General features: G+C 39.7%; 1 protein-coding gene across 1 annotated transcript in view; it reads left to right on the forward strand.

The window, feature by feature from the left end:
- Window positions 1–10,985: 10,985 nt before the first annotated feature.
- The window catches only part of LOC129399329 (cytochrome P450 2C21-like), an 80,087-nt gene continuing 70,439 nt past the window's right edge, over window positions 10,986–20,633 (forward strand). Inside the window, exon 1 of the mRNA XM_055118968.1 lies at window positions 10,986–11,153. Coding sequence (XP_054974943.1) covers window positions 10,986–11,153 — 168 coding nt within the window. The remainder of the gene's footprint in view (window positions 11,154–20,633) is intronic.

The raw sequence follows: 20,633 nt of genomic DNA on the forward strand, positions 1-20,633 counted from the left end.
GGGATGCTGGGAATTGAATCTGGGTTGGCCACATTCAAGGCAAATGCCCAACCCTGTATTATTGCTTCAGCCCCAGCTTCCAAAACTTGACTATTATAAATATGGCTGACATGAACTATGAGCTATGTGTACATATACTGTTAAAGAATTGCTGTATTGTGTGGTTTTTTGGTGGGGGTCTACCAAGTGATACTCAGAAGTCATGGGGAGCCCATACTGATAATTCTCTTCCAATCAGACTGGTGGCTCAATGCAAGAGATGGGAGATGCCATGCTGTTTAGTCCTGTGGTGCCAACTATTACAATTTAACAATGTTTGTGCTATTATCCTGTTGCTCATTGATTTGTTTGAGTGGGCACCAGTAATGTCTCCATTGCGAGACTTGTTGTTTTAGTTTTGGCATATCAAATACACTATAGGTAGTTTGCCAGGCTCTGCTCTGTGGGTGGGATACTCTCGGTAGCTTGTTGGGGTTGCTAAAGCCTTCTTGGGAAAAAGATGATGGGAGGCATCACCCTCCCCAACCTCAAACTTTACCATAAAGCGTAATAATCAAAACAGCACAGTACTGGAACAAAGGCAGAGCCTCACACCAATAGAACAGAGTGGAATATCCCTACACACAACCCCAAATGTATGCCGTCTAATCTTTGATAAAGGAGCAAGAAATGTGGAATGAAGCAAGGAAAGCCTCTTTAACAAATGGTGCTGGCACAACTGGACAATCACATGCTAAAGAATGGGTTTAGACTTCGACCTGACACCATGCACAAAAATCAGATCAAAATAAATTAAGGACCTCAACATCAGACCACAAACCATAAGGTACATTGAAGACAAGGTTGGAAAAACCCTCCACAGTATTGAAGCTATCGGTTTCTTCAAAGATGACACACAACTGACCAACAAAGAGGTAACAGAGATAAACAAATGGAACTACAATAAACTAAGAAGCTTCTGCATCGCAAAAGATACAGTGACCAAATACAATCTAAAGAATGGGAAAGGATATTCACCCAATACCCATCTGATAAGGGGTTGATATCAAGAGTATATAAAGTACTGACTGAACTTTACAAGAAGAAAACATCCAACCCCATCAGAAAATGGGCCGAAGAAATGAATAGAAACTTTTTTTTTTTTGCTTTTTGGGTCACACCTGGCGATGCACAGGGGTTACTCCTGGCTATGCACTCAGGAATCACCCCTGGCCGTGCTCAGGGGACCATATGGGATGCTGGGATTTGAACCCGGGTCGGCCGCATGCAAGGCAAACGCCCTACCCGCTGTGCTATCTCTCCAGCCCCGAATAGAAACTTTTTTAAGGAAGAGATATGAATGGCCAAAAGGCACATGAAAAAATGCTCTGCATCACTAATCATCAGGGAGATGTAGACCAAAAGAACTATGAGATACCACCTCACACCACAGAGAATGGCACACATCCAAAAGAACAAAAGCAACAGCTGTTGGAGAGGATGTTGGAGAAAGGGACACTTCTACACTGCTGGTGGTTATGCTGACTGATTCAGCCCTTTCAGAAAACAATATGGACACTTCTCAAAAAGTTAGAAATTGAGCTTCCATTTGATCCAGCAATACCACTTCTGGGAGCATATCCCAGAAAAGCAAAAAAGTATAGTAGAAATGACATCTGCACTTATATGTTCATTGCAGCACTGTTTACAATAGCCAGAATCTGGAAAAAACTTGTGTGCCTGAGAAAAGATGACTGGTACAAGAAACTCTGATCCATCTATAGGAGGTTGTCTCCATGGCTTGGAGGCTGGTCTCTCATTCTGGGCAACTCAGAGAAGGGAACACCAAGTAAAATGTGGTCGGAGGTCATTTGGGGGAAGGGTGACGCGTGCCGAATGTAGACTAGAGACTGAACACAATGGCCACTCAACACCTTTATTGAAAACCACAACACCAAATCAGAGAGAGAGAGAACAAAAGGGAATACTCTGCCATAGTGGCAGTGTGGGGTGGGGGGAGATGGGACTGGGGAGGGTAGGAGGGATGCTGGGTTTACTGGTGGTGGAGAATGGGCACTGGTGAAGGGATGGGTTCTCAAACTTTGTATGGGGGAAACATGAGCACAAAAATGTATAAATCTGTAACTGTACCCCCACAGTGATTCACTAATAAAAAAAAGAAACTCTGATACATCTATACAATGGAATACTATGCAGCCGTTAGAAAAATGATGTCATGAACTTTGCATATAAGTGGATCAACATGGGAAGTCTCATGCTAAGTGAAATGAGTCAGAAAGGGAGAGACAGACATAGAAAGATTGCACTCATCTCTGGACTATAAAATAACAGTATAGGAGACTAATGTCCAAGAATAGTAGAAATAAGTACCAGTAGGTTGGCTCCATGGCTTGGAAGCTGGTCTCACATGCTGGGGAAAAAGGCAGCTCAATAGAGAAGGGAACAACAAGTAAAATGGGGTTTGATATCATGCCTGGGAAGGGGGATGTGCGCTGAAAGTAGACTAGAGACTGAACACAATGACCACTCAATACCCCTATTGCAAACCACAACACCCATTTGGAGAGAGAGAGATCAAAAGGGAGTACCCTGCCACAGAGGCAAAGTGGGGTGGGGAAGAGATGGGATGCGGGGGGAGGGATACTGGGTCTATTGGTGATGGAGAACGGGCACTGGTTGAGGGATGTATTTGTGAACATTGTATGAGGGAAAAACAAGTTCTAACCTATGTGAATCTGTATCTGTACCCTCATGGTGATTCACAAAAGAATAAAAAAAATAAGCAAGAAGGAAAGAATACAGAGCAGAAATCAACAGAATAGAAACCAGAAATTAATTGATTAATTAATGTACAAAAAAATCAATGAAACCAAGAACTAGTTCTTTATTTTCTTTTATTATCACTTTTTCCTGTCTTTTGGGTCACACTTAGTGCTGCTCAGGGTCCACTCTTGGCTCTCTGTTCAGAGATCACTGTTGACAGTACTCTGTGGAACAGATTTAGTGAGGGGATTGAACGTGGAACTGCTACCCAAGTTTGTGTAACCCTACCTGCTATACAATCTCCCTGGTGCTAGTTTTTGTTGTTTTGTTTCGTTTCATTGGCTGAAATCAAGAATCTTTTCAAAAGAATAAGCAAGATTAATTAACATTAATTAGCTAGATTCACAAATAAAAGAGAAAAGTTGAATAAACTGGATCCTAAACAAAAGTGGGAACTGTATAATATATGCCACAGAAATCCAAAGGATAATCAGAGATTACCATAAAAATTTTATGTATGGATGGATGCAATTTTGAAATCCTATGACCTCCCAATACTGAGGTAGAAGGAAACAGAAAAAATTCCCAAGCCAATTACTGACAATGAAATGGAAATGGTAATAAAAATCTCTCCCTAAAACAAAAGGTTGAATCAGATTGATGTACTAGAGAGTTTTTCCAAACTTCCAAAGACCTGCATCCTATCCTTTTCAGGTTCTTCTGCAAGTTACATAAATCTAAATTCTCCCAGTTTCTATAATTTCTATATTACCCCCACACTGGAAGCAGACAGAGATATCACTAAAAATTAAAATTATAGACCAATATCTCTAACAAACATAGTTGCAAAGATCCAAAACAAAATATTAGAAAATAAAATCCAGAGACATTAAATTATCTTACACCACCAATAGGTGAGATTTATCCCTAGAATGCAAGATGGTTTAATATATGCCAGTCAGTCAATGCAATGTCACATATCAACATAAGCACTGGAGCGCTGTCACTATAGCACTGTCTTCCCATTGTTCATTGATTTGCTTGAGTGGGCACCAGTAATGTCTCCATTGTGAGACTTGTTGTTACTGCTTTTGGCATATCGAATATGCCATGGGTAGCTTGCCGGGATCTCTTAGAGAGACGGAAGAATTGAACCCGGGTCGGCCGCATGCAAGTCGAATGTCCTACCCGCTGTGCTATCGCTCCAATATAAAGTATTCATTAAAATTCAACAACCATTCATGGTAAAAACTCAAGGAAATAAAAAAAGAAGGAAATTGTCTTAGTATATTTAAAGTCCTTTATCACGAGGCCACAATCAGCATCATGCTCAATGCTAAAAACCTGAAAGTTTTCTACAATGATAAGACACAAGACAAGGCTGTCCACTTTCCCCAGTATTATTCGGGTATTAATAATCCTATTGCACATCGGGTAGGGCTTTTGCCTTTCATGAGGCTGACCAGGGTTCTATTCCTCTGTCCCTCTCTGAGAGCCCGCCAAGCTACCAAGAATATCCTGCCCACACGGCAGAGCCTGGCAAGTTGCCCAAGCCGTATTTGATATATTAATAACAAGTCTCACAATGGAGTCTTGCTGGTGCCCGCTGGAACAAATCAATGATCAATGGGATGAAAATGCTACTGCAGTGCTGCCTCATTAATTATATTAATAATATTATTATAGTGTTAATAATTCTATTATAGTATTGGAATTCCTTGCACATCAATTAGACTAGAATGAGATATTAAGTGTATCCAGATTGAAAAATAAGTCAAATTATATAACTATTTGTTAGTGGAATGATATTATACTTATAATTCCCTAAAGACTCTTTAAAAAATTAACCTGGAAACAATAAGACTGTACAGCAAATTTTGGGCTTCAAAATAAACACTCTAAAATAGAAGGCATTTCTTCATACAACAAACAATGAAGTAGAAATATTTTTAAAAATATCATTCATATCGTGCTCTGAAATTCAAATACCTTAAAATCTGCTTAACTAGGAATTAAAATACTTGTACAAATAAAATTATGTCACTATTAAAATGTATGCATAATTCCTCAGTTTGTAGAAGGATTAATATTGCTAAAATGACCATCCTACCACAATTTAATGCAAATTACATATTCAATACAAATTACTAGACCCCGCCTCCCCAGCCTCAACTCCCCTCTTTCCCACCTCCCAAATCTTCAAGGCTATGTTGTTTCCATCTTCCAACATCTTTCCTTTGTCTTTCCCACCTCCCGAATCCCCATGGTTTATGGTGATTGATGGATGCTTGGCTAGCTGTGGTGTACAAGCCTACTGATGTAGACAGGCAGGTAGACAGAGAAGCCTCTCTCTCCCACGCCCCACTCACCATCCACATCCCCTATGTGACAAGGCAATGACAAGGAATTTTCTGGGAAATCAATAGCTCTGAAGTTGCAAAAAGCCAACTTTGCAGAAAATAGGAACTAAGGCATGATAAGACTTTCACCAGGTACCTGCAACAGGCCCAGAGAAGTCTGGACCCCCCTCCAAGAGAAACTCCAGCAGAAACAAAAGGTCAGGAAAGGAAATTCAAAGACCATTGACCACGCCCAAATCTACCCACTTTGGTCACCTCTCTAGCAACAAATACAGGATGATCTCACACTTCTGTGGAACAGAGAGCAACAAAACAGGAAATAGACAGTTTTGAACAATGACAAACTCTAGGTCTTGGATTACAAAACCCACATTACTAAGCATTGGAATGTGTGGGAGGGTCAGGAGGGCATAGAAGAAGCCAAGTAAGAGTGACATAGGGATGGTGGTGGAGGGTCTTGTTCATTTGTTTGTGGTGTGGTGCAGAATTAAAGACCCTGAATGAATGTTAAAAGTAAACTGCAGATGCTGATATGTGAGTAAAGATAGAGTGGTGTATGTGTGTGTGTACACACACACACACACACACACACACACACACACACACATATAATTCAATTTTACACAGGCCATACAAACAAAAGAAATCATGCATTTGTACAGCCCTGCCAGCTGATTGTCTCCTGGTTTCCATCCCCCCCTGCTATTTCTACAGTGTCTGATATTGAAAGCATAGGAAGCAGAGCAAAACTGGACTGAAACCACAGTGTGCTCACACTTTCTCTGGGTTCTTTGGGACAAGGCATTTCTGAGCCCTGTAAGAATGGAAAATTCCCTTCACTGAAGTGCCATGTCATAGTTTGAGGAATTCAGCCTCAATCTAAATTTTTATGAGTTCTGTGGGAAGGCCATGATCTTGAGGATAGAGAGGTGGGTTCAAGTTCTGATCAGAGCAGGTTCTAGAAACTCCCTCCGCTTCCAGTGCCTGAGCTTACTTTTGGTTTGCAAGACCCGGGACACCATCAATAAGATGAATAGTCCCCAGCGAACAGCAATACTCCACTTTAGCAAGGTGAGCATTCCTCACTTTACATTTCAGGATCTTGAACCTTGAATGGATTTTTCCCGTGACAAGAGAGAGAAGTGATTGGCAGCTCTGTGCTTCCACAGAAAAGAAGAATTTGGTATTCAATCTGGTGTTCGTAGTTTGTGAACACATAGCACTCTACAGAGTGACCTGAGTGTTTCAGCTCCCCAAGTTTGACTTTACTCCTCTCCCCAAGACCTTGTCTGATTCTCCCCTGCCAACACTTGTGAACAACTGGAAATTAAACAACTCAATGTTGAACAATGAATGGGTGAGGAAGGAAGTCAAGGATGAAATCAAAAGATACCTGGAAACAAATGTGAATGAAGATACAAGCTACCAAAACCTATGAAATGCAGCTAAAGCTGTGTTAAGGGGAAAATTTATAGCTTTGTAAGCATCCCTCAGGAAGGAAGAAAGGGACTACATAGATAACCTGATTCATAGCTCAAGACTTTAAAAACTATCAACAAAGGGAAACGCAACCCAGCTGAAAAAAAGAAATAATAAAAGTTAGACCAGAAATCAACGACATGGAAACTCAAAGAATTGCATCATTTTTTTCAGCTGTCAGAAAAGATGAAGTCATGAAATTTGCATATAAGTGGATCAACATGGAAAATATCATGTTGAGTGAAACGAGTCAGAAAGAAAGAGACAGACATAGAAAGATTGCACTAATATGTGGAATATAAAGCAGCAGAGAGGTACGAGTTTGCAATGATGCAATTTCTGACAAATTTCTCTGGACTTAGATACTAAAATACTAAAATACAGAAATCCAAATCCCTATGGCAGCTATTGCATCCGCTCAACTTCATATCTCTTCATTCTCAGCAATGGAAAACAAATTTTCAAATGCTTCCTTTTCAGCAGGTCTGACTTTGGGGGGAGAAACTCCAAACAATAATAGTGACTTTTTTGTTGAAATATTGAATGTAATCAAAGTAAAGTGAAAGTAAAATGAAATTTATCAGTTACACAGGTGGTGTGGGGGGGCTGCAGAGGAGGGGGAATGGGGGGATGTATACTGTGATTCTTGGTGGTAGAATATGTGCACTGGTGAAGGGATGGGTGCTCCAGCATTGTATAACTGAGACTTAAACCTGAAAGTTTTGTAAATTTCCACATGGTGATTCAATTAAGAAAAAAAAAAGAATTGCATCCTTTTTATGTCTACGTTGTTGTGTTGGCACAAGGCATGAGTAAACAGAAGAGACAGCTCAGGATAGTATATTAAGTTTATTAGAATCTCAGCGCTAAAGACCCCAAGTCACAAGAGAAAGAAACTGGAGCCCTGTTTGCTCAGAGAGTCTCTCTTTTAGCCTCTAACAGTGGTCTATAGTCTACATAATTTCTTATCAGTGAGACAAGGGATACCGAGGTAATTGGTAAACGATCAAACAATCAAAGCATCTATTCCCTATGGTATGGCCTTCACACGCCAAAAGGAAAACAGTCAGTGACTGTATATCCTGCCCTTTGGCACCACCCTAATATGTCGTCTCCTGGCATTCTAGTAAATTCCTTAGGCCCAGTACACTCCCTTAAATCTGGTGGCCTGAAGGGGGTAAAAAAAAAAATGCTTCTTCCTCCCTTCTTTTGTTTAACATAAGGTTCAGTTTTCTGTTTCCCAGTCCCCATTATATTTTCTTAGTTCACATTACAATTTCATCATTGTTATTAAATTCAATTTCTTACTTATCATTACAATGCAATAGAAACTTGAGTGAATTCTTTCAGTTATAATAATTTTCCTATCTAAAATAAATAAAAGTCCCTGTCTCATGGTTTAATTTTGGGAGTCAAATAATAAGACACATTTAAAAAAATTGTTTCAAAGGGCTGTTCTACCTGGATTTTATCACTGACACCCCATCTGGTCCCTTGAACAAAGAACCAGGAGTAAGCCCCCAAATCAAAATATGTAAGATATAAAATAAAAATAAATAAAAATTGCTTCAGATCTTTGCAAATGAAAATAATACTTGTTTTGGAATTGAGGAAACTATATTTAGACATTTTGTTAAAAATAAAAAACTGGGTTTTACAGATGTGGTTTTAAGTTTATTTCCTTCATTGATATAAAGTTGACTTTTGACATTATTATACTTATATCTTGCTCTAAAATATTATATTCTTGTCTGTGGTCTGGCCATGTTTTTTTTTCCAGACCAAAGCATTTTTTCATGTATTTTGTTTGCATTGCACTGCTCTGTGTTCATAAATTTGGTGTCTGCTTATTGGATTGGCAGGGCTTCTCTACTGCCACGGAGGTGCCCTCATGCTTCTTATCTTCTTTGTGCTGATTTCCACTGGATGGACTTTTCCCGCTGCAGGACTTGGTGCAGTTTATTAAGAGGAGTGCAGATGACTAAACAACACTGGGCATCTCTATTGGACACCATCTATGCATGGCTCTTTGAAGATTCTTCCTCTCCAGACCATGGTAGAATGGACATTCATGTAGTTGGCATTTATGGAAATGTGTCTGATAGCTCAGATTCAAATTCCAGCCTTCTCTTTTATGAACTGGATGTAAAAGTGTCTCATTCTTTTTAAGCTACCTGATTTTTCCCCCACATTTGTATTATGAAACCTTTTAAAAAAGACTAAATGATCTAGAGATCAGAGAGATAGTACAGTGGTTATGTTGCTTGCCTTATACAGGACTGGTGCCGGTTTAGTTTTTGACACCTCCTATAGTACCTTGAGCACCACCAGGTATGACTCCTAAGCACAGAGTCATGAGTAAGCCCTGAACACGTCTGAGTGTGGTCCAAACACAAAAAACAAACAGAAATAAAGACAGTCATTTAACAGGATATGTGACATGAAAGGGCCACTCTTAAAATACATCCCCACTTAATCTTATAATGTTATAGGTTTATTATGTATTAATGAATTTTATTATAGATTTTGACTTTAAATTATCCTAAAACTAATCTGGGTAGATATCATCAATTTTAAATAAATTATCATTGGGCTAGGACGTTTCTCAAAAGACCTACATGTGTGCAAACCCTGACTTTGTCTGAGGCGCTACCTTGTTTTCAGTGTAGGACAAGGCTCTGCTTACGCCAGTGCGACCAGGACCAACATCAAGAAATCACTGGTTCAGCACTGAACTTTCTCTCCCAAACATTAAGGGCAAATAACACTGGGAGCATGACTCTTCATTTTTATTTCCTCTTAAAATTGCATTTTTGTATTTTCATACAAATTTTAGAATCGTTTCCTGTAATAAATAGTGGTATGCATGTGTCCTTTTGAAAAAAGGCTTTACTGTTTTAGGTAGATCCCGAGAATTGGCATATGGCAGCTCTCTTGTTATTTTTCTGAGAAATCTCTAAACTGTTTTCCATGACGATTGAACCAGATAATATTCACACCAACAGTGAGTGAGAATTACTTTTCACCACATCCCTGCTAACACAGATTGTTACTAGTTGTTATATGTATTATACACACATCACTTCTCCCAAATAAAATCAGTAGGTGATTAAATTTTATCTACAGTTGTGCTTTAAGGAATGCTGCAGAAAGATGACTTACATTCTGTGATCTATATCAGAGAATCTGTGATGAGCCTCCTGATTCTGTATTCCCTACTCTGAATTTTCTTAAATGTCTCTACTTGTTGATTATCTAAAATTTTCCCCAAAATAGGATGCAAGTTTTTTAAAAATAATTTTGTTTTCATAAAGTTGTTCACAATTATTGATTACGTTCAATATTTCAATACCAATCCCACCACCATTTTTTCGAATTTTCTCAAGCACCACCAAAGCCTGCCCCAGAGGCAGATGCTAAATAATTTATTTTGTATTGCATGTCACGAATAATTGACTGAAAATGATCCCAATAGTTTTCCTTCGAGAAAGTGTGAAAATTGTTGCATCTGATTTTGGAGCCACTAAACCTTGCATAAGAGATTATTGACATGTTATTCGAGTTTGGGGCTGGAACAATAGCACAGTGGGTAGGGTGTTTGTCTTGCACATAGCCGACCCAGGTTCGATTCCTACGGCCTTCTCAGAGAGCCTGGCAAGCTGCCGAGAGTATTCTGCCCGCATGGTAGAGTCTGGCAACCTACCCGTGGCATATTTGATATGCCAAAAAAGTAACAACAAATCTCACAATGGAGATGTTACTGGTGCCCAATTGAGCAAATCGATGAGCAATGGGATGACAGTACTACAGTACCTTACACACACACACACACACATATGTACACACAAACATATATATTTTTATGGAGCTCCCTTCTGTTTATTTTGGTATTTTCTGGGATCTTCTGGCAGAAGGCACTAAGAGAGGACATTTTCCATTTTGCTAATATGATTATGATTTTGAAACAACACGTAATATTTATTTTATCTCATTATAAGGAAAGGAGAAGTGAACTTAGGAGTCATTGAGCTATGTAGTCAGGAACTGTGATGGTGAGGGACTCTACAAAGTATCAGTTTTAATTTCTTTCAAGATCATACACCCCAGACTTTTGAAAAATCTGATGACTTTCATTTCAATATTAAAATATTCTAATAAAAACTAAACTACTTTTAGTTGGAATGTTCAGAAATAGCATATTTAATTTATAAATACTAAGGTGAACACTCTCAGCTTTTGTTTCTGCCAAAATACCAAAGTACACTGTAGATGGAGCAATATTTGCCCTGAACTCCAAAGGTAAGGTGTGTGTTTGGTGATAAGCTTACCTCCCATGTTCACAAAATCTTTGGATTCTAAGCTTTGGATTTGTATACATTAATCATGGATCTGTTAATAGCCCTGGTGATTTTTCTATCTTTTTTGAGTTTTCTTTTCTTATGGAATCAAAGGTCCAGCAGAGGGAAACTTCCACCTGGCCCCACCCCTCTCCCAGGCATTGGAAATATTCTACAATTAAATACCAGCGATATCAACAAATCCTTAAGAAAGGTGAGCATGATTTTCTTTTATTCAATTCTTCACATCAAGTAAGACAGGTCAACATTTCAAGAAGATATGGTACCAGACACCATAACTACCAGGATGTAGTTTTGAAGGAAAATGTCCACTGGATGTCCAGGTATGTGGACATGGCACGCCATAGGAAGATGTACTCAGAGGATGAGACCCATGGGATAATTGCAGAAACTGTTAAAAATAGGAATTATTTGTTCTTATTGTGACCTACTCTCCAAATATTCAGATGAGTCTTATCCATGGAGGAACCGGCAGAGGAACCCACGTATGTGGGACCCTGGGCAAAGATTTCCAAGTTTTCGGGACTGGGCCTCTTCCACCCAGATTCTCCATTTTCCAGTGCTAGACAGTCACACCCAGAGACTGCCCCTCGTGCCGTGTACTCCCATATATGCCCAACATCCAGAGCATCCAGAGAGTATAAAATCCTGGAAGTTGCGGCCACCATGATAACCTAGGTTTCCCTCTTGGAGCACCTGGCAAGCTCCCAAGAATTTACTGCCCACACAGGAAAGAGTCTGACAAGCTCCCTGTGGTGTATTCATATGCCAAATACAGTAACAATGATGGGTCTCATTCCCCTGACCCTGAAAAGCCTCTAATGCAGCACCATTGGGAAGAATAAGTAAAGATAGTGTGCTAAAATCTCAGGGCTAGGATGAATGGAGATGTTTGTGAATGGGATTAATTTTTTCATGTTCCTTTCCTCTGTCTTATTGTTTGCAAATAGGAAGGCCATGGATATTTGGGTATTGATTTTACAGCCTGCGACTTAACGGTACAAGTCTATTATTTCTAAGAGTTTCTTAGTAGAGGTTTTAAGGCTTCTCTAGATATAGTATCATATCATCTGCAAATAGTGAGAGTTTGATTTCTTCTTTTCCTACTTGGATGACCTTAATATGTTTTTCTTGCCTAACAGCTATTGCAAGTACTTCCAGTACTATATTAAACAGCAGTGGTGAGAGTGGGCATCCTTGTCTTCTCCCTGATCATAGAGGAAAGGCCCTTAGCTTTTCCCCATTGAGGATAATACTTGCCATGGGTTTGTAGTAGATGGCTTTGACTATCTTGAGGAAAGTTCCACCAAAACCCATTTTGATGAGAGTTTTCATCATGAACGGATGTTGGATCTAGTCAAATGCTTTCTCTGCATCTACTGATATGATCATATGGTTTTTATCTTTACTTTTGTTGATATGATGGATTATGTTGATTGATTTCTGCATATTAAACCATCCTTGCATCCCCTGTTGAATCCTACTTTGTCATGGTGTATAATATTTTAATGAGATGTTGGATTCTATTTGCTAGTATTTTGTTGAGGATCTTCACATCGGTACTCATCAGGGATATTGATCTATAGTTTTCTTTTTTTGTGGTGTCTTTTTTGCTTTTGGTATTAGGGAGATATGTGCCTCAAACCCTCCTTTTTTGGGAGGGTTCCTGTGTTTTCAATTTCCTGGAAAAGCTTGAGGAGAACTGGCAACAGGTTCTCTTTAAATATTTGGAAGAATTCACCAGTGAATCATACTGGACCTGGGCTTTTGTTCTTGGGGAGACTTTTGATTACAGTATCGATTAATGGGTCTATTCAGATATTCCAGGTCTTCTTGGTTCAGTCTTGGGAGACTGTAGGAATCAAGGAATTCATCCATTTCCTTTAGGTTCTCTTGTTTTGTGGCACAAGACTTTCAAAGCAGTCTCTGATGATCTTTTTTTGTTTGTTTGTTTTGTTTTGTTTTGTTTTTTTAATTTATTTTATTGAATCACCAAGTGGAAAGTTACAAAGTTCTCAGGCTTATATCTCAGTTACAAAATGCTCAAACACCCATCCCTTCACCAGTGACCATATTCCACCTCCAATAAAAACAAAAACAAAAGCAAAAACAAAACAAACAAACAAACAAACAAAAAGGTATAGATCCCACCCCTCACCCCCCAACCCACCCCATACTTGAGTGATAATTTCACTTCCTTTTCTCTTTACCTTGATTACATTCCAGATTTCAACACATAACTCACTATTGTTGTTAAAGTTTCAAAACAGACTCACTATTTTTGTTGGAATTTATCCCCTAAGAATACAGCTCTATTAACAGGGAAATATTTGATAATAAGTTTTCCACTGATGAGAATGAAGAGATAAAATGTCGTGCGGCCACGGTAGCGGCCGCGCGGTTTACAATTTCTGTATTATAGTAATTAAGTCCGCGAAGATTTAAGTTTGAAAATGAATCATTTCCCTTCCTGGAACAGCATGTAGCCAAAGTTAGTTCACAGTCTCCATACATGGGTGCAAGCACGTGCTGGAACCCCAATTCCTAAAGCTGTCTCTGGTTCCCGCTCATTCCACATCCACCGGCTCTGCAGGGGCATGGGCACCCGGGCCGAAAACCCGGCCAGCCGGAGCCGAGCCACCGGCCCCGGCTGGGGCTGGCCCTATATCCTGCGGCTGTTTCAAGTTCAAAGCACACATTTTTTTTTTTTCCGCGCCACAAGTTCATACCTTCTCAACGGACCCACAAAATGTCGGACACCACGCCTTCTCCCGGAGGGGAGAGAGACCAAGAAGGAAGGTTATTTCCTCCGTTAGCCGGCGTGGGGCAAAAGCTTAGTTCACAGTCTCCATACATGGGTGCAAGCACTTGCTGGAACCCCAATTCCTAAAGCTGTCTCTGGTTCCCGCTCGTTCCACATCCACCGGCTCTGCAGAGGTATGGGCACCCGGGCCGAAAACCTGGCCGGCCGGAGCCGAGCCACCGGCCCCTGCTGGGGCTGGCCCTGTATCCTGCGGCTGCTTCCTCTGATGATCTTTTGAATCTCCTTGGCTTCTGTCGTGATGTCCCCCTTTTCATTTTTGATTTGGTTTATTAGGGTTCTCTCTCTATCTTTCTTTGTGAGTCGTGCTAGCGGTTTATCAATCTTCTTTATTTTCTCAAAGAACAAGCTCTTGGTTTCATTGACCTTTCAAATTGTTTTCTGGGTTTCCATGTCTTTAATTTCTGCTCTAATTTTTATTATTTTTTTTCTTCGGTCAGGTTTTGGTCCTTTTTCTGGTCCCTTTCTGAGATTGTGAGGTGTGAAGTCAAGCTATCTTTGTAGGCCCTTTCTTCCTTCCTAGGGAATGCTTGCAGAACTATAAATTTTCCCCTTAACACAGCTTCAGCTGCGTCCCATATGTTTTGGTAGCTCGTGTCTTTATTCTCGTTTGTTTCGAAGTATCTCTTGATTTCTTCCTTGATTTCCTTCTTGACCCACTCATTGTTCAATACTGAGCTGTTTAATTTCCAGGTGTTTGCTTTGGTTCTCCGAGTCTGTGTGTGATTAGCTTCTATCTTCAGTGCATCGTGGTCTGAAAAGATAGTTGATAATTTCTATTTTTCCGATTCTCTTGAGGTATGTTTTGGGTCCCAGTACATGGTCTATTTTTGAAAATGTTCCATGTCCACTGGAAAAAAATGTGTATTCTTTCTTTTGGGGGTGTAATGCCCTGTATAAGTATATTAGGCCTCTCTCTTCCATTTCTTCTTTCAGAGTCAGTGTTTTCTTGCTGAGTTTTGTTCTGTTGATCTATCTAGAGGTGATAAGGCATTGTTGAAGTCTCCAACTATTAATGTGCTCCTAAAGATGTCCTCTTTAAAGTCTGTTAGGAGTTGTTAGGAGTTGTTTGTTCTGATTGTTCAGGTGTGTTTGCTGCAGGCAGCAGAATGTTGGATTTAGTTTCTGGATCCATTTTGCCACTCTGTGTCTCTTAATTGGTGCATTTAGGCCATTGACATTGAGAGAGATTATTGTCATGGGGTTTTGTGTCATCTTCCTTTGGGGTTTGTTGTTCTTGTGGGGTTCTTCCTTGTCTTAGTCTATTGTCTTCCTTCCTTGTCTATTGCCCCTTTAGTCCTTCTTTTAAGTTTGGTTTTGAGTCTATGAAGTTCCTGAGCTGTTGTTTATCTGAGAAATAGTGTATGCTTCCTTCGAGTTTGAGTGAGAGTGTAGCCGGATAAAGTATTCTTGGTGATGTGTTCATTTCGTTGAATTTTTTCACTATGTCCCACCAATGTCTTCGGGCTTCGAGGGTTTCCTCTGATCGGTCTGCTGTAAATCTAAGGGGTGCTCCTTTGTATGTGATTTCCTTCTTTGACCTTGCTGCTTGGAGTATTGTGTCTCTATCCACAGCATCCATCATTCTGACTATGATGTGCCTTTGAGTCTTTTTATTTGGGTCTCCTGTTGCTGGTACTCTTCGGGCTCCTTGGATATGGATGCCTGCCTTCTCCAGCTCTGGGAATTTCTTAGTAATTATGTCTTTCCCCCCTTTTTTTTTTTCATTGGGGTTACTTCCCTGTGCTTCTGGTACTCCAATGATTCTTATGTTGTTTCTCTTGAGATCTTCCCATACGACTCTGATTTGCTCTAGGACCATTTTGAGGTCTTTTGCCATTAATTTTTGTTGCCTGCAAGATTTGTGCAGCTCATCTTCATGCTTGCTGATTCTGTCTTCTGCTGTAGTCATTCTACTCTTGAGGGCTCCTACTGAGATTTTTAATTCATCTACCGGTTCCTTTATTTGTGTGACTTCCGTTTGTAGCTTTAAAATTTCTGCTCTCATTTCTTTCTGCATTTTCTTGGTGGACTGATCCAATGCTTCATTTATATCCTCCCTTAATTTATTGGATGTCTGCTCCATGGTTGTTTGAAGTACATCTCCTCAAGATTTCCTCTCTGAATTCTTTTTCTGAAAGGTCGTATAGGTGGGTAGCCCCTGTTGAGGTTTCTGGAATCTTTTCTTCATCCTCTCTGCATGGAGGGAATTTTTGCTGTTTCTTCATATTGGTATGGAAGTATAGAGTAGAAATGTTCTAGTTGTCTATCCATATTCCTCTTGCTGCGGGAGGAGGGGCTCTGTTTGTGCTAAATTGATAATGGTAGCCTTGTTCCTATTTTAGAATTCTTCCTTACTGTCAGGAATTCATCCTGATTCATGTGGGGTCTCTAGTGAATTTTAAGGTTATGCGCTCCTTGCAAAGTTTCTATGTTCACGAATAGTTTTTGTGAAGTTAGAATAAATAGACTACTGACATAGAGTGATTGAGATGGCCAGGGTATTTTTCAAAGAAACAGGTTATACAGATAATGCTAAAAAAGTAACAATAACTGCGGCCACCTCTTGGGCAGGAGGCCACGACCCCTTGAGACCAAGCGCCCTGGGATACGCCCATAGTAAACACTTGGCACACTGGCAGTGCTCAGGTCTGAGAGGTTGTGGGAGAGCTTGGAAGGGCGGGGGCCTGCATGAGAGCTGTCCAAGGCCTAGTAGGAGGAGTTCACGGTGGGCTGATTACCTGGAGGACAGGGGTGGCGTTGAGGAGCAAGCAGAGAGGTGTGGCTATGGGAAGCAGGGTCTGAGAGGTCGTTCTATAATTGTATATATTGAATTCGTCAGATTATCATACAACAGATGAAATTGTATCATCAATTCAAGTGGCAGAGGCTATTGCTTTCTTTGCTATGGTGGAATGTGATCCAATTGTATTACTTTCAAGTAACAAACAGCCGAATAATTTCATTCATTCCTATACCTCTATGCTTATTATGTTACTGGAGTGTTTTTTCCCAAACCTTTAAATATTTCAGAAGCTGTTCTTTCATCTTACTTCCCTATTACTTCCAATTTTGTTTTCCACTTGGGTTTTTTTGGTCTGTTATCTGTCTATGCTTTTCTTTTATTCTTCTCCAACTTTGTCCCTTACTGTGCAATTCTATGTGCATTCTGAATTTAATAGTAGTTGATATTGAGTTTAATGATTCTCAACTAGATCAATTTGAACCTTTCAATATGAGAAGGTAAAGTTCAAAATGTCTTTGAATTTCCTAATCCTATAACTATACTTATCTGATTATAATTCTTATAACTATAGTCACAGATTTTCCCTTAATCCATTGCTAGGTTGGCTGCATGTTACTGAGAAAATGGCTTATAAATGTAATAGCAGTGACTTAAGATTCTAACTCATTTAGTTTGTAGTTATGTGATGTCAGATTCATCACTACCTTTTTCCATACCTAAAACCTTAAGCTAATTTAAGGGATAACAATATTTCTTAACATTCATTGTCTTTTCCTCATAGAATAAGTCATTCAAGTGGTTTCTTTTCCCCTTATTATTGATTTACTGTGAGGTACACTAACAAATCTTTCATGTTTGAGCTTTGATCATACAATTATCAAACACCCATCCTTTCACCAGTGCATGTTTTCCACCATAAAAATCCCCAGTGCCCCCCCTTCCCCTATTCCACACCTTCCCCTGCCTGTGTGGCATATTTGCACAATACTCTCTCTCTACTTTGGTTACATTTGATATTCCTACACCAGTCCCACCACCACTCATACCTGCAGAAAAGGCAATGTAGAGAATTTGTTTTGTATTGCTTGTTATAGATTAAATATTATGTCGCAGTTCACACTCTAGGAAATCTAAAATTTTAATATTTTTAATAACTGGTCTGCAAAAACAAAGAAGGACTAAAAAGACTGTCAGTACTTTCAATGCATGCATGCTGGTATCAGAAGCGTCAATCGAGGACTTGATGGTGCAGTGCAGAAGATCAAGCACAAAGTCATTGGATTGACCAAGATGAGACCACAGGATTTCAAAAGAACACCTGTCAACCCACCTATGAGATAGCAGACTTTTACGTAAAGACCCTGAACGAATAGCTTGATGCTCTTTGTGGAGTGAGCAGACGCCATTGGGCTACACTAGCATGTGACAGGGACAAACAGAAGCATTACTGGTGCCTGTTCGAGCAAACCAATGAGCAATGGGATGACAGTGATACAGTGGTATACTGATAAAGTTAACAAGTTACCCATTATGTCTTGTCTGTCATATTTTACCTTCTAAATATGTATTGAAATACCATGTGTTCATCAATGCTGTGGCACAGTACCACTGTCATCCCGTTGTTCATAGATTTGCTCGAGTGGGCACCAGTAACATCTCATTGGGGGACTTGTTGTTACTGTTTTTGGCATATCAAATATGCCACGAGAAGCTTGCCAGGATCTGCTGTGCAAGTGGGATACTCTTGGTAACTTGCCAGGCTCTCTGAGAGGGACAGAGGAACCAAACCCACGTCAGCTGCAGACAGTGCAAACGCCCTACCCGTTGTGCTATTGCTCCAGTTCATATCTATACTGAGGCTATGCTGAGTCAACTAAATATTTTATTCAATTTTCCTATGTATTAAGCACTTATTATACTGACTAACATTATGTTTGTGTTTTTGTTGTATTTGGGTCACATCTGACTGTATTCAGGGCCTTCTCCTTTCTCTTTGCACAGAGATCACTCCTTGCTCTGAGCTCAGGGATTCGTTCATATGTGATGCTTGGACTGAACCCCTGTTGGGCCACAGGCAAGACAAGAGCCCTTTCTGCTGTAATATTGCTCTCCTCCTCATACTGGGTAGTCAAAAACCTGAAACATTCTCAGTTTAAAACACACTCTTGGATCTGATAGATAAGACAGATTGTTTGGTACTTGCTTTGCATATAGCCGACCTGGGTTTGATCTTCAGCACCACATATGATTGGATCCATGAGATTAGATCCAGAGTAAGTCTTGAGTACCATCAGCTGTCACAAAAAAAGCCGAAACTCTGGCAAACATGAAGCTGTTAAACTACATGCTATTTAGTGAGACTTTGGATCCCAGATTCCCGAGTTTGACAAAAAAAACCCCACAAAAGGTGAATTACAGTTCAGAAATTAATTTCACAGTATAGTTGGATTATATACAATGTATATTTATTATATGTAATATATGATAAATTTATTATATATTTACAACATATAATTTATATTTATATATATTGTTTATAATGGGCTGGAGTGATAGCACAGCTGTAGTGCGTTTGCCTTGTATACAGCTGACCCGGGTTTGATTCCTCTGTCACTCTTGGAGAGCCTGGCAAGCTACCGAGAGTATCTCACCAACAAGGCGGGGACTGGCAATCTCCCCCTGGCATAACCAATATGCCAAACACAGTAACAACTCTCACAGTGGAGACGTTACTGGTGCCCGCTCGAGCAAATTGATGAACAGTGGGATGACAGTGACAGTGAAAGTGATTGCTTATAATAGAATTCGTATCATATATCATTTATTAACATTCTAAATATGATATATAACACATCATATATCACATATGATATGCATATTGTATATCAGATAGGATATATAGAATTTATTACACATTGTAATATATCATATAATGCCTATTACATAAAGTCATATCATAATTACATAATATATTGCATTTATATCTTTAGTAATATTTTATTGCATAATATCTATTATATGCAATAAATTTATTATACATAATATATACATTTGTATATGAAATATAAATTTGGTAGAATTTACGATACCCAAGAATTGGAAATTATGTTCCTTTTAAACTTTAATGTGACTCCGATGGTGGGTGCCTCCTTTCTTTGGAGCTCAGGTACCCCATCCCATCTCAGATGACCCAACTTGGTGGCAGCAGTGTGCTGAAAAATGATTTTTTTTAATTGAATAACCATGTGGAAAGTTATAAAGCTTTCAGGTTTAAGTCTCAGTTACACAATGCTAGAACACCCATCCCTTCACCAGTGCACATATTCCACCACCAAGAACCACAGTAAACCTCCCCACCACATACTCAGCCACCCACATTGCCTGTGTAGCTGATAAACTTTACTTTACTTTCTCTTTACTTTGATTACATTCAAACAAAAAACTCACAGTTATTGTTTGAAGTCTCCCCCGCCCCGACCCCCAGAGTTGGATCTGCTGGAAAGGAAGCATTTGATAATTTGTTTTCCGTTGCTGAGAATGGAGAGATATGAAGTCCCATGACCACAAGCGGCAGCGAGGTTTTGATTTCTGTATTTTAGTATTTTAGTAACAAAGTCCAGAGGAATTTCTGCAAGAAGTTGCATCATTGCTAACTCGTATCTCTCTGCTAAGGAAAAAGATTTTTTAAATGAGCTGCTGCAGTGGTGAAACACACATATTTGATAACCAACCTTGATTCTGACACTAATGCCCAGTTCCTCCTCCAAACATGGCCGCCAGTTAATCTCCCTTTCCATATACCATAAGACCCACACCTTCGTCTCAGACTCTTATGGTGAATGCTCACCAGACCAATGTGGCTATCTCTAATACATTATACCAATAGCCCTTAGCCCCTATTCCAATCAGCATTTTTTTCCCAAATGCACAAAAATAACACCGAGTGCAAATAAAAAGTATAACCCCAATCTTTGATTGGAGTTCAGGCCAAAGAGCATGTACTGAATCAGCACAAGAGGCTTCACACAAGTTACCCAGGATAACCAAAGAGAAAGGTAAATACCATGAAGGGGAAAGAAGAGATCACCACTCACCGAGTTCCCACA

The sequence above is a fragment of the Sorex araneus genome, chromosome 11 (assembly GCF_027595985.1).
Source record: "Sorex araneus isolate mSorAra2 chromosome 11, mSorAra2.pri, whole genome shotgun sequence".
In the NCBI taxonomy this organism is placed as follows: Eukaryota; Metazoa; Chordata; class Mammalia; order Eulipotyphla; family Soricidae; genus Sorex; species Sorex araneus.